The sequence below is a fragment of the Salmo salar genome, chromosome ssa09 (genome assembly GCF_905237065.1).
Source record: "Salmo salar chromosome ssa09, Ssal_v3.1, whole genome shotgun sequence".
In the NCBI taxonomy this organism is placed as follows: domain Eukaryota; kingdom Metazoa; phylum Chordata; class Actinopteri; order Salmoniformes; family Salmonidae; genus Salmo; species Salmo salar.
In genome coordinates, this window is record NC_059450.1 from 138,550,484 (window position 1) to 138,568,673 (window position 18,190).

The window sequence follows — 18,190 nt, forward strand, 5'->3', positions numbered from 1 at the left end:
TTTGGTTACCTGTTCAGGAGTCTTATGGCTTGGGGGTAAAAACTGTTGAGAAGCCTTTTTGTCCTAGACTTGGCACTCCAGTACCGCTTGCCATGCGGTAGTAGAGAGAACAGTCTATGACTGGGGGTGGCTGGGGTCTTCCTCTGACACCACCTGGTGTAGAGGTCCTGGATGGCAGGCAGCTTTGCCCCAGTGATGTACTGGGCCGTACGCACTACCCTCTGAAGTGCCTTGAGGTTTGAGGCCGAGCAATTGCCTTACCAGGCAGTGATGCAAACGGTCAGGATGCTCTCAATGTTGCAGCTGTAGAACCTTTTGAGGATCTCAGGACCCATGCCAAATCTTTTTAGTTTCCTGAGGGGGAATAGGCTTTGTCGTGCCCTCTTCACGACTGTCTTGATGTGTTTGGACCATTCTAGTTTGTTGTTGATGTGGACACCAAGGAACTTGAAGCTCTCATCCTGCTCCACTACAGCCCCGTCGATGAGAATGGGGCATGCTTGGTGCTTGGTGCTCCTTTTCCTGTAGTCCATAATCATCTCCTTAGTCTTGGTTACGTTGAGGGATAGGTTGTTATTCTGGTACCACCCGGCCAGGTTATCTCACAACATTAGACCTGTTAATACTCTAATCCATCAAGGTCTCACTGTTATGAATCCAATAACTACACTACAGATATTGCTGCAATCTCTTTGTCTAAGGGTCCTTGGCCTAATTACATGGTCTGTAACCTGAATGAATGTGTGCATTTTCTGTTGTTTTTGTCAGCAAACAGTTTGTGCCTAGGGAGACAGCAACCTTCCAGGGCCAGCTCTGTCTCTCTTGACCTCATGGTCAGCCAGTCCAATCAGATTATTGTTGGTTCAGATGGTGACTAAACATGTACAAAAAGGAAAAATACAAAAAGACATGCCCAAACTAAAGATTCAAAAGCCAAACGAAAGGCTTTATGGCCACTAAACAAACCCAGCAGCCTCACGGCTTGCCAACTGGTACACTGGCTGAATATCACCCTAATTGGCAGCACCTGATTTGTTTATCCACCATGCTCAACACCTGGATAAGGTTGCTGCTGCCCCCTAGGGGAATGGAGTGTGGAAGTGTATCCTGGACAATTAGTTTGTCTATGTCCTAACACAAACCTTGTACCTACAAGTTTTACATTCCATAACCTCTCCCTCCAACCTCCTGGAAAAACCAATTTGACCATTTCATAGCCTAGAATTAAAACATATCCTACACGTGGATTTATTTGTCCCTTTAAGGAGGGTTCAACATTTGACCTATAATAATTATATTATGCTCTAGTATCCTCCAGACCTATTCAATGAATAAGCAACTATAGCTTCAAACAATGTTCAACATTCTTTATTTTTCTCAAGGAATTGTCTTAATTTACTTCTTCAGACATACAGTTTCATAGACAATAAGGTGTGTTGAGGTTAGACTTGCACAGAGCACCTATCATTGAGATTTTGTCTATATTGATATTCACTTGCCCTCAATGGAACATAAAAGGGTAAAATCCAATGTGAAAGCAATGTGTGATTTGATTGTATATCAGTGTGATCACAAGTTTTGGAATTGCTTAGACTGTTTAAGCTAATGTCCTCCAGTGGGTGGCAGTAAAACTCATGAAATAATCACAATTTTACATTTTGGTCATTTAGCAAATGCTCTTATCCAAAGCAACTCACAGTAAGTAGTAAGTCGAACCTACAACCTTGGCGTTGCAAGATCAATGCTCTACCAACTGAGCAACACGAGACAACACAATCAACCAGGATGAAATCAGACATTATGTATAATACATGATCTACATAACAGTCTAGGTCTATACTGAAGCAGGAAGAAGAATAACAAGAGCCACAGCACTGACGTTCTTTAAAATGTCACATTTAATGAGTTTCACCACTGTACTTCAAATCTACACTTTTAGAGACCGGACATTTTTCCCAAAACACACGTGAGCACATCCGAGGAGTCATTTCTGGTCTCAACTTCACATTGGCTTTAAGGTCCTTGTAAGCAGAGCTTTATAGATATATTTAACGTAAATTGTATTCAAATTACATTACCTCTGAGTATAAACTTCAAATGTCTTATAAAAATGTGTGACAGCACAAGTAGTACCTATCCAAATTTTGCCCAAATATCAGTTGCAGAGTTCAAGTTAGTCTCTCTCACAGCACCACCATCATATTTCTGTCTGCTTTGTTATTATTTGTACATATCTAAAATTAGTATCAGTGGGTTTTTGTACCTAATTTCAACACAAAATCTCTTCACACACAGATATTACACAGGGAGACGGGGGGGAGGGTCATAGACTATCAAATATATGACTCAACGTCAACTAACAGTCTGGAATCGCTTGGCTATTGATAGGGTCTTTTAATACAATGACATGATGAATCCTACCTCTGGCAAATTTAAAATAGTTTTTCAAATGAGTGAAAAAGAAAATTAACTGTTTTTATATATAAAAACAGTTAGTTTTCTTTTATATATATATAAAAGATGTAAGGGACATTCAAGTTGTATTTTTAATTCTCCACATGAAATGATACATTTGTGGAGGTAAACAAACCAAGTAATAGAGCTCAAGAGGTAGAGAGCAACATTGTCATTCTTTATATACATATACACACAGTAGTAAAGTGTTTCTCTAAGGTAGAAATAATAATAAGAAAAAAGCCTTCTACTTCAATATATCCACAGCTCTGCAGTACACACAAGACACAATTAACATAATTGGTTGTGTTTTTTCGTTTGTTTTCTGAATCATTTTTGTTTTGGATTATTTATGTCTTCTACATGTTCGTGTACAGGGGAAAACATAAAAAAGACAAAATAAAATATATACATTTATATGCAAGTCTCAAAAATAAAATAAAATGCACAGCCCTAAAAATGTGCAGGCTAATACACCTATACAGCAGTATTGTTTTGAGTTTTCATTTATTTATCTTTATCCTCCATTGTAGATTTTGTTTAAAATCTATTTGTTTTTCACCTATTGACATATCATATTCCATGGATCATGAGAAAGCATGCCATTGAACATTGACTGAAAGAAATAGAAAATAATCATCTAAAAATATATTAAATAGTTTTCTTCTGAGAGTTTATTTTATTGGCGTAGGTGCAGGTGTGGGTGACATGAAACATCGCAATGGGGAGTGAGGCTTAAAGTAGACCTAATATTACTGGGTAAATTATTAATTGACCTTATTAATTGATGGGAATATCTATCTCTTTGACACCATTCTTGATAAGGTGACACCCCCTAACCTAAGCAAGTCACTGTAGTTAGTTAAACATATTAATTTGCACGTGACAGGACACACGTATAAGCAACACACACACCCCACTTGTTAGAACCTTATGGAATAAATCAACATCTTCCAGAAATGGAAGTATCCCCGTATCATCAAACATCTATTTTTTTTTAAATCTTGGTTTCGCTTTCTCTTTAGAATAGTTTAATTATTTTGGTTTGGCTGATCTTCGTATTATTTTTCTTGTCTGTCTTTAACTAGGTATGTATTGACAGAACATGGACATGCAGTGTATAGTAGGACTATATATTCAGAAGACATGGCAGGGGAACCAGTGAACGTCTGTATCCCTTACACTCTTAACATGCCTGTTCATATGGTACAGTACGTTTAACAGCAGATTACTTGAATTCGGTCTCTCAGAGCCTCCAGAGAGAAAACGCAATGACCAAGTACCACCCCAACATGGCCTTCTTGTTCCTGTAGCACAAAATCTGTGCCGAATACCACAATGTCAATATGTACCCTAAACTACTTTGTGTCTGTCCCCCGTCATGTTACTGTACTTCTACCCAGAGCGGAGGATCTCTTCAGCTCTCAGTGGCGCTTCCACTAATAGCCTATTCTTTGATGCAACCACATTCCATGGTTCCCACATTTTACCCAGCTAATACTGACACAGCACCATACTTCCACATGCCCATACTTGGGTTAGTCATGCGAGTGTGTGTGCCAGGTGGGGTGTGAGGGGTTCTCGCCATACGTATGGCAACCAAGTGGCATGCAGAGCACACACCTCTTCACAAATACTGACTTCTAACCCCGGGGGACAGCAGGCATAGAACAAACAGCAATAGAGCAGGAAAAACAATTGACAAAACAAACAATGAAACCCTCTGACTAAACTGTTTAACAGTACACCACAAATAAATAAAAAGCATTATCTCTAATTGAACGTTGTGATTTCTGGGCTGGGGTTAACTAGCGTGAGCAGGTAGTGTCTTAAATCCTGTGCTATATATAAAAAGAACACCCTTTCCAGAACGCGTCTCCCTCCTTTAATAAATAAGTGATGACTATGCATGTATGGAAGTGGACGGGAGCTGTGCGTTGCCCTCTGGGACTGCAGGCAGAGACTACGAGGACTCTCTGCAGCATACGGTCTCATCCCTGGCTTTACACACACTTTCAAGCCCACGAGGTTGGCCCTTATACCAGCTCTGCACAATGTTTGTATGCACATGTGTGTGTGCATCCATTTGTGGCTTTGCATCTACAGAGCAGTGTGGGCATACACACATAGCACACTGTAAAAGTCCCTCCATAACCCAGTCAGCAGTGGTTGGTTGGGTTCATTTTAAAACTTCATAGTTAGTATTACAGTACACACACAGTGGACATTGCTAGTCCTAGACTCCAGTGAAATGCTACACAGGGTGGGGTTTCTTCTTCATGTCCTCAGTAGTCCAGCACGGGGCCGGGGTGTGGCCCAGACAGCAGCTATTCCCACACCAGGGGGGACGGGGGCATCTCAGAAGGCTGAGCCACAGTGGAACTGTCAGGGAGAGACGGGCGAGAGAGAGAAACATTGAGGGAGACGAGTGAAAGAAAGAACAAAAGAGGAGACAGAAATAGATGAGGGGACAGGGAGAGATGGAAAGATATGTTCAGTCATTGGCACTGCCTCACCACCACTTTCTGTTTAATGAGCAGCATGCATCTACTGTAGAGGACCTGCAGAAAAAGCGATTAACTATTGCACCAAATCCTTCACAATAACTCTCAGCATGTTGGCTGGCAGGCTGGAGGTAGGAGGAAAACTCACAAATCAGATGTTGTAGGCCGGTAATAACAAACTGCAAGGAGAAAGACGTATTGGTTGCCAATGAGGAAAGCTGGCCAATGCTATGGACTGTTACTGTTCTCATTGTGACACAGAAGGACACAGGTATCAAGGTGTGGCAGGTAGATTATGCTGAGGGAAGGTAAGCGGACATGCTCACAGGACCAGGTCAAGTAGGGTCAATGTCATCTAACAAGCTATCAAGTTCCTAAGAAGTGGCTAGCTTTCAAACTATTGTAGCTTAAGTACAAAAATCCAAACAATGAAGAATATTGTGGTATCCACCGGCAGAGGCCTCTAGTCTTACCTGATAAAGCTTTTGAAAGCGGCTGACTGGGGGTTGATGCAGAGCGGCACTCTGTTCCCCTTCTGCTGTTCCAGGATAAACTGGTGAATGATCTCTGTGGAAGACAGAGACAGAGTCAGACTCAGGGAGATGGACCGAACACATTCTTTACAGTTACACCGACTTTCAAAGTAAGCTTTTTAACCGGGGCTAACTTACTGTGTTATACAGTATTTAGGGCTCGTGTTTTAATTTGGTAAAGATCTATTTTGAATTGTGGATTTTCACTTATAAAACACATGGTTTGTACAGTTGAAGTCAGAAGTTTAAATGTATTTGGCTAAGGTGTATGTAAACTCAGTTTTTCACAATTCCTGACATTTAATCCAAGTAAAAATTCCCTGTCTTAGGTCAGTTAGGATCACCACTTTATTTTAAGAATGTGAAATGTCAGAATAGTAGAGAGAATTATTTATTTCAGCATTTCTTTCATCACATTCCCAGTGGGTCAGAAGTTTACATACACTCAATTAGTATTTGGTAGCATTGCCTTTAAATTCTTTAACTTGGGTCAAACGTTTCGTGGTTGGCTTCCACAAGCTTCCCACAATAAGTTGGGTGAATTTTGGCCCATTCCTCCTGACAGAGCTGGTGTAACTGAGTCAGGTTTGTAGGCCTCCTTGCTCGTACATGCTTTGTCAGTTCTGCCCACAAATCTTCTGTAGGATTGAGGTCAGGGCTTTGTGATGGCCACTCCAATACCTTGACTTTGTTGTCCTTAAGCCATTTTGCCACAACTTTGGAAGTATGCTCGGGGTCATTGTCCATTTGGAAGACCCATTTGCGACCAAGCTTTAACTTCCTGACTGATGTCTTCAGATGTTGCTTCAATATATCCACATAATTCTCCTTCCATGATGTCATCTATTTTGTGAAGTGCACCAGTCCCTCCTGCAGCAAAGCACCCACACAACATGATGCTGCCACCCCCGTGCTTCACGGTTGGGATGGTGCACTTCGGCTTGCAAGCCTCTCCCCTTTTCCTCCAAACATAACGATGGTCATTTTGGCCAAACAGTTCTATTTTTGTTTCATCAGACCAGAGGACATTTCTCCAAAAAGTACGATCTTTGTCCCCATGTGCAGTTTCAAACCGTAGTCTGGCATTTTCATGGCTGTTTTTGAGCAGTGGCTTCTTCCTTGCTGAGCGGCCTTTCAGGTTATGTCGATATAGGACTTGTTTAACTGGATATAGATAGATACTTTGGTACCTTTTTCCTCCAGCATCTTCAAGGTCCTTTGCTGTTGTTCTGTAATTGATTTGCACTTTTCGCACCAAAGTACGTTCATCTCTAGGAGACAGAACGCGTCTCCTTTCTGAGCGGTATGAAAGCTGTGTGGTCCCATGGTGTATATACTTGTGTACTATTGTTTGTACAGATGAACGTGATACCTTCAGGCGTTTGGAAATTGCTCCCAAGGATGAACCAGACCTGTGGAGGTCTACAATTTTTTTTCTGAGGTCTTGGCTGATTTCTTCTGATTTTCCCATGTTCCCAGGTACACCTCCAATTGACTTAAATGATGTCAACTATCCTATCAGAAGCTTCTAAAGCCATGACAATTTTCTGGACATTTCCAAGGTGTTTAAAGGTACAGTCAACTTCGTGTATGTAAACTTCTGACCCACTGGAATTGTGAAATAATCTGTCTGTAAACAATTGTTGGAAAGATTACTTGTGTCATGCACAAAGTAGATGTCCTAACCGACTTACCAAAACTATATTTTGTTAACAAGAAATTTGTGGAGTGGTTGAAAAATGAGTTTTAATGACACCAACCTAAGTGTATGTAAACTTCTGACTGTATTTAGTGCGGGGCCGGGGAGATTTCTAAATACAACTGTATTTAGAAATCACGTGGTAAAATGGTAGTTGCATTATATTGATCTGATTATTTTGCTCATTGGGGTTCATTAAAACAAGCGTTGTTGTGTAGATACCACTTAGGACGAAGTAAATAGTTGAAATAAGTACCAGAGAGTACAATATCTGAAGTAAAAGTAAAATGCTATTCATTTCTTTTTTTTGTCACAGGCCTACTCCAGGATATCTGGCACCTGCACTAAGGTTTCAGATGTATTGAGCTATGTTTTGTCATTCATCACATTCCTGCAAACTCCAGCCATCTGTCTTTTGCTGCAGAGGAGGAAAGTGTGATTGCATTAAACAATTGATGACAAATCATCTTAACATTTCAGTCATTTTTACCAGTTTGAGCATGCACGTTTGTGTGTACAGTACATGTGCACACACCAAAGGCCTCTAAACGCTAGCAACTAAAGTGGTGCACTAGAGGCCAGTGCAGCAGTTTGTCAACAGCTTGGAGCTAGCCAGCAGTTAGCCTACCACCAGGCAGAATGGCTAATCTCTCAATGGAAATAAGGGGCAAGCGGATTGAGGGATGGGGGGGGGTGGAGAAGAATGGGGGTGGGGAGGAAGAGGAGTAGGAGGGAGGGAAGAGAAGGGGGTGGGGAGGAGTAGGAGGAAGAGAAAATAAGGGAGAGAAGGAGGAGGGAGAAAGGCTAGGTTTATTTCGACCACCCTCCACCAGAGTAAGCCTGCTTTTAGAAGACAACCTCACTAATACCTGCTGACAGAACAGGCCACCACTGATCTGGGTCTCCCCCTATGTAATGATCATGCTGTTTAAAAAGCTTCTTGATATGTAAAGTCCATGGAGAACAAGAGCACCTCCTCCCAGCTGCCCACTGCACTGAGGCTAGGTAACACGGTCACCACCGATAAATCCATGATAATCGAAAATTTCAATAAGCATTTCTCAACGGCTGGCCATGCCTTCCTCCTGGCTACTCCAACCCCGGCCAACAGCCCCCCCCGCAGCTACTTGTCCAAACTTACCCAGCTTCTCCTTCACCCAAATCCAGATAGCTGATGTTCTGAAAGAGCTGCAAAACCTGGACCCGTACAAATCAGCTGGGCTAGACAATCTGGACCCTCTCTTTCTAAAACTATCCGCCGCCATTGTTGCAACCCCTATTACCAGCCTGTTCAACCTCTCTTTCGTATCGTCTGAGATCCCTAACGATTGGAAAGCTGCCGCGGTCATCCCCCTCTTCAAAGGGGGTGACATCCTAGACCCAAACTGTTACAGACCTATTTCCTGCCCTGCCCATCTAAAGTCTTCGAAAGCCAAGTTAATAAACAGATCACTGACCATTTTGAATCCCACCGTACCTCCTCCGCTGTACAATCCGGTTTCCGAGCCGGTCACGGGTGCACCTCAGCCACGCTCAAGGTACTAAACGATATCATAACCGCCATCGATAAAAGACAGTACTGTGCAGCCGTCTTCATCGACCTGGCCAAGGCTTTCGACTCTGTCAATCACCGTAAAACCAAATGCATGCTTTTCAACCGTTCGCCACCCGCACCTGCCCACCCGGCTAGCATCACCACCCTGGATGGTTACGACCTAGAATATGTGGACAACTATAAATACCTAGGTGTCTGGTTAGACTGTAAACTCTCCTTCCAGACTCATATTAAACATCTCCAATCCAAAATCAAATCTAGAATAGGATTTCTATTTCGCAACAAAGCCTCCACTCGCGCCGCCAAACTTACCCTAGTAAAACTGACTATCCTACCGATCCTTGACTTCGGCGATGTCATCTACAAAATAGCCTCCATTACTCTACTCAGCAAACTGGATGCAGTCTACCACAGTGCCATCTGTTTTGTTACCAAATCACCTTATACCACCCACCTCTGCAACCTGTATGCTCTAGTCGGCTGGCCCTCGCTACATATTCGTCGCCAGACCCACTGGCTCCAGGTCATCTATATGTCTATGCTAGGTAAAGCTCTGCCTTATCTCAGCTCACTGGTCACGATAACAACACCCACCCGTAGCACACGTTCCAGCAGGTATGTCTCACTGATCACCCCCAAAGCCAACACCTCATTTGGCCGCCTTTCCTTCCAGTTCTCTGCTGCCAGTGACTGGAACGAATTGCAAAAATCGCTGAAGTTGGAGACTTTTATTTCCCTCACCAACTTTAAACATCAGCTACCTGAGCTGCTAACCGATCGCTGCAGCTGTACATAGTCCATCTGTAAATTGCCCACCCAATCTACCTACCTCATCCCCATACTGTTTTTATTTTATTTACTTTTCTAATCTTTTGCACACCAGTATTTCTACTTGCACATCATCATCTGCTGATTTATCACACCAGTGTTAATCTGCTAAATTGTAATTACTCGCTCCTATGGCCTATTTATTGCCTACCTCCTCATGCCTTTTGCACACACTGTATATAGCCTTTTTTCACCCTACTGTGTCATTGACTTGTTTATTGTGTTATTGGCTTGTTTATTGTTTACTCCATGTGTAACTCTGTGTTGTTGTCTGTGTCACACTGCTTTGCTTTATTTTGGCCAGGTCGCAGTTGTAAATGAGAACTTGTTCTCAACTAGCCTACCTGGTTAAATAAAGGTGAAATAAAATAAATAAATAAAATGGATGCAATGGATGGATGTCTATCTATCACCCATTGAAACTAATTAGCTTTAGCTAAAGCTGCATCTCTTTGCAAACCCAGTGGAAAAACATAACCCAGCAACATAAAGGGGATAAAAACGGATGAGATAGATAGGCCTAAAACAGAGGATAAAATGATCAAAACAACAAAACTTGAAAGGGCTAATTCCCATAGTACAACTCTGCCCTCTGCTGGTTAGTCGACAGACTCACCTTTGACCTGTCTGACGGAGGTCAGATTCTTCTCGAAGCCGTCGTCGAACTTGGGGTTGGTGACAGGCTCGAAGTCGCTGGTGTAGACGCGGCCAGAGGAGGTGGTGTAGCAGCACTTACACATACAGGTGTGGTACCTCAGTCGGCCCTCGTCCAGGTAGGGGTGGGCCAGGGCATCCTTTGCTGAGATCCGTTTAGACTGAGGGAGGGCCAAACACACACTGATGTACACAGACTACACACACACTGATGGAATACATACAGGACTATGAAATCCCTCCAAATCAAATGGTCTGTTTGATAAAGCATTTGCTGGCTCTCATAAACAGCAGTCTACTGCACATTCTCTCTCTTTCGAGGACACCCATATTAAAACTAGACCTTGGAATCAAACCAAATCAGCCTCAACTGAATAACCATCTGACTAGTCAGCAATATCCCACTTAGATGTGCCAGATTGAAACGAGGGGCGAGAAATACTGCCCTCCGGTCTGGAAAAAGACACCCGAAAAGAAAGGTTGGCTTATTTCCACATTACAGATCTCAATGAGACAACCCTGTATTCAGTAGGCCTCGATAACTCGATGTATTTGGCCACCATCATTACCATATGTCAGATTCCTCCTAATCTGTTAGTGACAGAGCCTCAGAATCATTACAGTGCTCATCTTATTTCCCCAGTCAGTCAGGAGATGCCAAGAAACACCACCGCGTGTGTTCTGTCAACGCTAGCTGCTAGTAGGGTTTCTGCACACACACTCACTCACACACACACCATGGATGTAGGACAAGCATGCAACATTGTTTGGTTTTAATCATCTCCTAAGTGCATGAATAAGTAAACGTGTGGGTCGGGGAGAGAAGATGGCATAGTTAATCAACCTCCCTTTGTTGCATAAGACAGTGAATAAGCGTCAACTCGTCAACCTAACTCATGATAGGAGGATGTTGTTGCAGGGCAGTAGGGTCAAGGCAGTGCTCTTTAGGGGTTGGACTTGGAGACATATGCACTGGGGGAACAGTCTTACACCCTAGCTATTCATCTTTCTGGATTGGCCACTGGCCAGAGGTGAAAGCCTGCCATTGAAGCCAACGTCATTCAATTGAAAGCTGGATTGTTGATTACAGTCAGTGACAGTGGTGTCTAGGGTTACCACCACCTTCCACATGTTCCCTTTGGTCAGGATGTTGAATTCAGATTTTTCCAATGTGTAGTGGAGTTGACTGTACAGAAGTGATGCAAAAACTGTCTTCGTACCATAACGTATACTTGTACGTTTTAGGAAAATAAGGTATGTTATTTAGGCAGAAAGCCAAAAAGCTGCTTCCGTCTGTAAGCAGGAGCCAAAACTCTTGAGTAGTCTTTTTTACATCTCTAGATATGGTGTCCAATCTGCAGGTCATTTAGCCTTTGAACCATTACTTGTAATGAGGATATTATTTTTGTTTAGACAGAAATGGCATCCTATTACTGTGGAGTATAATGATCTGTTTCCCCAACAGGCACGCACGCTCGCGCACACTCTCTCTCTCGTTTACCAAAGCTTGTCGGGACACACAATTGATTCCCATTCAAAATCCAATTTTCCCTAACCCTAACCCCAAAACCTAACCTTAACCCTAAACCTAACTACTAACCCCCCTAGAAATAGCCTTTTTCCTTGTGGGGACTAACAAAATGTCCCCAGTTGGTCACATTTCTGTTTGTTTACTATTCTTGTGGAGGCTTCTGGTCCTCACAAGTACAGCTAAACATGACAACACACACACACACACACACACACACTACTCACCGGATCGAACACAAGCATCCTGCACAGGAGGTGAACAGCTTCGTGGGTGGCCTGGCTGGAGAGGGTGTACAGGACAGGAAGGGATGGCTGCAGAGACAGGAAATTACATACAGTCAGTCAAATAGTTACACCATCAACTTAACCAAATAAAGCTATTTCAATGCTGGCCTTGTTTTTATTACATGCGGATTTTAACAATTGTGAAAACAGCTTGGATGATAATATCACGAACTGTACATTCAACATGAGATTTTTGACATTCAGAAGAAGCATCTACCTGTGAAGGCAGTGTAGATGGTAGTACAGTTTTTGTACAGCAGTCAAGGGCTACTGCATACATATTTCAATGTGGATTCAATTGAATTGCGTCCTACAGTAGATCTTATCTGTGGCATCAAAGCCAGCCACAGCCAACGATTTTACAAATCTCTCCTTCACTTCCAATGGTCTTCCACGCTGCCGCAAAAGGGATCTTTTAAATGACAGCACCGCTGTGTGCTTATCTCTAAGAGTAGGTGGGTCCAAAAGTTATTTTTACACTCTAATTGCTTTCCTGCCCCATCTCTCTCTCTCAAACTCAACAAAGTTGATTGAAAAATCCATTGGTAATCACCTGTTTAGGTTTTGCAGGTGCAAACCCCAACTGGTGATTCACACTCTCCAGGAGATGACTTTCTGTTACAACACACACTCTCCAGGAGATGACTTTCTGTTACAACACACACTCTCCAGGAGATGACTTTCTGTTACAACACACACTCTCCAGGAGATGACTTTCTGTTACAACACACACTTCTCTCTCCGATGTGTTTCAGGAGAGGGGGAGGAGGAGAAGATAAGGAGAGGAGAGGGGGAGCAGAGGAGAGGAGAGGGGGAGGAGGTTGATAAGGAGAGGAGAAGCAGAGGAAGTGGAGGAGAGGAGAAAGAGAAGGGGAGGAGAGCAGAGCAGAGGCGAGGGGGAGGAGAGCAAAGGAGAGGGGGAGGAGAGCGGGAGGAGAGCAGAGGGGGAGCAGAGCAGAGGGGGAGGGAAGGGGGAGGAGAGCAGAGGCGTGGGGGAGGAGAGGGGGAGCAGAGCAGAGGAGAAGGGGAGGAGAGCAGAGGAGAGAGGGAGCAGAGGAGAGGGGAGGAGATCAGAGGAGAGAAGAGAGGGAGGAGAGCAGAGGCTTTTAAAGCTGCATCCTCAGGACAATGGACATGAAATGTTCACCTTTTTTCCAAGGCTGCATAGTGTGTGTGGTGTGGGTGTATGTGTGCATGCGTGCGAGTGTGTCTATGTTCCATTGGGCAGAGTTGATTGCAATGTGTGACAACTCCAGTGATAATTAAAAGTGGACCCAAGTTCTCCGTTACCGGAAGTAGGATTTTCACCTATTAACTCTGTGCTTTGTTTGTGTGTGTTACATCAGTGTGTGTGTGTTACATCAATGTGTGTGTGTTACATCAATGTGTGTGTGTGTTACATCAATGTGTGTGTGTTGCCATGGTGGCAGCGCATTGGGGCATGGTGCTGGGCCGAGAGAGAGAGCGTGGAGGTGCACAGTAGCAATAGTAGGCATTAGTCTGGGATTAGCAGGGGATGCAGTTCTAGACAGATGAAGGGGGAGGAGGGCTGGAGAGAGAGAGAGGTGAGGCTGGACCCCTGTCCCACTCCCTGTCCCGGCCCCATGATGCCACCTGGGGCACCACAATATTAAACAAACAATGACTCAGGAAAAGACTCTGAAACAGCCATGGCGCTGTTTCAGTCTAGACATCACTCAGAAACTCATACTGTGGCAAACACTGTGAAGGAAGAGACTGTCTAAGAGGAAATTAAGGCCCTTTTTAAAGACAACATAGAGATATAGATGCATCTATCTACTTACATGATACACTACATGAACACAAGTATGCGGACACCTGCATGTCGAACAGTAAGCCAGCGTTCCCTTTCTGACTTACGAGAAGAGAGAGAAAGAGGCTCCAGGTTGGTTTAGCTCTGCTCTCTTCTAGGCTTAGCACTAGGAACTTTCCTCAGCTTAACACAGATGAGCCTCCTGTGTGGTGAAACCCATGTGACCCCTACCCCCCCTGCATTCCATCTTCTCCTCAACCCCCCCAACACACAAACAACACACACTATGCCCAAAGACAGTACAGTATGAAGACACACTACCGGTCAAAAGTTTTAGAACACCTACTTACTCAAGGGTTTTTCTTTACTTTTACATCGTAGTATAATATTAAAGACATAAAAACTATGAAATAACACATTTGGAATCATGTAGTAACCAAAAAAGTGTTAACCTCTTACATCTAGACGTTCCGCTAGCGGAACACCTGCTCCAATATCCAATGATGGGCGTGGCGCGAAATACAAATTCCTCTAAAATCCGAAAACTTCCATTTTTCAAACATATGACTATTTTACAGCATTTTAAAGACAAGACTCTCGTTAATCTAACCACACTGTCCGATTTCAAAAAGGCTTTACAACGAAAGCAAAACATTAGATTATGTCAGCAGAGTATCCAGCCAGAAATAATCAGACACCCATTTTTCAAGCTAGCATATAATGTCACAAAAAACAAAACCACAGCTAAATGCAGCACTAACCTTTGATGATCTTCATCAGATGACAACCCTAGGACATTATGTTATACAATGCATGCATGTTTTGTTCAATCAAGCTCATATTTATATAAAAAAACCAGATTTTTTACATTAGCATGTGACGTTCAGAACTAGCATACCCCCCGCAAACATCCGGTGAATTTACTCAATTACTCACGATAAACGTTCACAAAAAACATAACAATTACAGAACTCCTCTATGCACTCGATATGTCCGATTTTAAAATAGCTTTTCGGTGAAAGTACATTTTGCAATATTCTCAGTAGATAGCCCAGCCATCACGGCTAGCCATTTAGACACCGACCAAGTTTAGCCCTGATCAAACTCCGATTTACTATTACAAAAGTTTCATTACCTTTGTTGTCTTCGTCAGAATGCACTCCCAGGACTGCTACTTCAATAACAAAATGTTGGTTTGGTCCAAAATAATCCATCGTTATATCCAAATTGCGGCGTTTTGTTCGTGCGTTCCAAGACACTATCTGAAATGGTAAATCAGGGTCGCGAGCATGGCGCAATTCGTGACAAAAGATTTCTAAATATTCCATTACCGTACTTCGAAGCATGTCAACCGCTGTTTAAAATCCATTTTTATGCCATTTTTCTCGTAAAAAAGCGATAATATTCCGACCGGGAATCTCCGTTTAGCTAAACAGAGGAAAGAAAACAAAGCTTTCGGTCGACGCGGGCACGAGCCTGAGTCTCACAGTACTGTAACCAGCCACTATCCAAACGCGCTACTTTGTTTCAGCCAGAGCCTGCAAAGCCACGATTCAGCATTTTGCCGCCTTCTGAGAGTCCATGTGAGCCGTAGAAAGTGTCACGTAAGAGCAGAGATCCCCTGTAATAGATAGAGATAATCAACAAGGCCAAGAAATAGTCAGACAGGGTACTTCCTGTACAGAATCTTCTCAGGTTTTGGCCTGCCAAATGAGTTCTGTTATACTCACAGACACCATTCAAACAGGTTTAGAAACTTTGGAGTGTTTTCTATCCAAAGCTAATAATGATATGCATATTCTAGTTTCTCGGAAGGAGTACTAATCAGATTAAATCGGGTACGTTTTTTATCCGTCCGTGAAAATACTGCCCCCTAGCCATAACAGGTTAAACAAATCAAAATATATTTTATACTCTTTATAAATCTTCTTACGGCTAGGGTCTATTTTCCTGAATTTCCGTCTGACAGACGTGCCCAAAGTAAACTGCCTGTTACTCAGGCCCAGAAGCCAGGATATGCATATAATTGGTAGAATTGGATAGAAAACACTCTGACGTCTGTAGAAATGTTGAAATAATGTATGAGACTATAGCACAATTGATATGGTAGGCGGAAGTCCAAAGAAAAACAAACCAGAATATATCATTGTTTTTAGGTCCCAGGCTCGTATAATGGAAAGCTATGGGTCCTATGCAATTCTAGCTTCCAGATTGCAATTCCTATGGCTTCCACTAGATGTCAACAGTCTTTGTTCAAGGTTTCAGGCTTGTTTCTTCCAAAACGAGTAAGAATTTGGAGTTTTTATACAAAGAGTCTCAGTGGAAAAATCAGTTTGTTCGCACGCAACAAAGAGGACGTGCGCTAATCTTACATTTCTATTGAACATACTTCTTTCCGTATGAAATATTATAGTTTATTTACATTTTAGGGTACCTGAGGATTAAATAGAAACGTAGTTGGACTTGTTTGAACAGTTTAGCTGTAGCTTTTCGGATTCCTTTGTCTGCATGTTGAACGAGTGGATTACTGAAATCGATGGCGCCAACTAAACTGACATTTTGGGATATAAAGAAGGATTTTATCTAACAAAATGACCACTCATGTTGTAGCTGGGACCCTAGGGATTGCAAACAGAGGAAGATTTTCAGAAGTAAGTGATTTATTTAATCGCTATTTGTGATTATGAAGCCTGTGCTGGTTGAAAAATGTTGATGTGGGGCGCCGTCCTCAAACAATCGCATGGTATGCTTTCACTGTAAAGCCTATTTGAAATCGGACAATGCAGTTAGATTAACAATAATTTAAGCTTTTAACCTAGATAAGATACTTGTATGTTCATAAATGTTTAATATTACAATTATTTATTTGAATTGCGCGCCCTCCAATTTCCCGCTGACGGGACACCTAGCCCTATTATATAGCCACCCTTTGCCTTGATGACAGCTTTGCACACTCTTGGTATTCTCTCAACCAGCTTCATGAGGTAGTCACCTGGAATGCATTTCAATTAACAGGTGTGCCTTGTTAAAAGTTAATTTGTACAATTTCTTTCCTTCTTAATGCGTTTGAGCCAAACAGTTGTGTTGTGACAATGTAGGGGGTATACAGAAGATAGCCCTATTTGGTAAAAGATCAAGTCCATATTATGGCAAGAACAGCTCAAATAAGCAAAGAGAAACGACAGTCCATCATTACTTTAAGACATGAAGATCAGTCAATATGGAAAATTTCAAGAACTTTGAAAGGACCCACTTGCTTGCATAGGACCCACTTGCTTGGGCCAAGAAACACGAGCAATGGACATTAGACTGGTGGAAATCTGTCCTTTGGTCTCTAGTCCAAATTAGAGATTTTTGGTGTGGGTGAACGGTGTGGGTGAACGGATGATCTCTGTATGTGTATTTCTCACCGTAAAGCATGGAGGAGGAGGTGTTATGTTGTGGGGGTGCTTTGCTGGTGACACTGTCTGTGATTTATTTAGAATTCAAGGCACACTTAACCAACATGGCTACCACAGCATTCTGCAGCGATATGCCATCCCATCTGGTTTGGGCTTAGTGGGACTATCATTTGTTTTTCAACAGGACAATGACCCAATACACCTCCAGGCTGTGTATGTGCTATTTTACATCAGGGGCAGCCAGGGCAAGCTGCCTGCCTCTCCCACACCCTCCTCTCAAACATTGTCCTCTCTCTCTGCCCCCATCCCTCAGCACGACAAACAAGTTGTACATCACTCTGCCATACAACAACAAAGCCTTCCCAGGCTACAGCAGGGCACTGTGAAAGGAAGAGTTGCACCTGGGGATGTATGGTGGTGTGGACAAGTGGATGTGATTCCACTGTTTACTCATGCAAACCTGCTGCTAACGCTAGCTAGCTAGCCAGCCTCCTGGAGCTAAGAGATGAGACTGGTGAAAAATGGGATGGGCCAATAAAGATGTAGGTAATTATTTGAACAAACTGCCAGAGACTAGGGTTCAACCAGCGTGTCAACGCCATATCAGACTGTTCTGTACAAAGATTTGGAGAAAGGGGAAGGCGGGTTTATTTGGATTGTGTGTGTGTTGTGTGTGCTCCAGCAGCAGAGTGAAGTGTGTGAGTAGCAGCCTCTGGTAACTTCTCTACCCAGACGGACAGCTCAGGTAACAGCAGACTGGCAGTGAGGCTTCCTGTTTCAGCAGAAAACCCTGCACTTTGCTTTGCCGTGGTTCGAGGGTAGAGCAGAGTGGTTGGGGGGTGTGCGTGCGTGTTTGCATGAGAGAGAGCGAACGACAGGGAGTGACACATACACAGTGTGTGTGCGCGTGCGTGAGTGTGGCGAGGGTGTGCTTAGCAGCTTTCAAGACCTTCTCTGATTTCTAAACTCATTT

The 18,190-nt window shown here is 43.0% G+C and overlaps 1 protein-coding gene across 1 annotated transcript in view; it reads right to left on the reverse strand.

Moving 5' to 3' along the window:
• Window positions 1-1,880: 1,880 nt before the first annotated feature.
• Window positions 1,881-18,190, reverse strand: part of nlk2 (nemo-like kinase, type 2) — a 96,846-nt gene continuing 80,536 nt past the window's right edge. The window contains exons 8-11 of the mRNA XM_014214972.2: window positions 11,983-12,069; window positions 10,190-10,388; window positions 5,432-5,525; window positions 1,881-4,836 (exon numbers count right to left, since the gene is read on the reverse strand). Of these exons, the coding sequence (XP_014070447.1) occupies window positions 4,782-4,836; window positions 5,432-5,525; window positions 10,190-10,388; window positions 11,983-12,069 (435 nt within the window). The 3' untranslated portion in view covers window positions 1,881-4,781. The remainder of the gene's footprint in view (window positions 4,837-5,431; window positions 5,526-10,189; window positions 10,389-11,982; window positions 12,070-18,190) is intronic.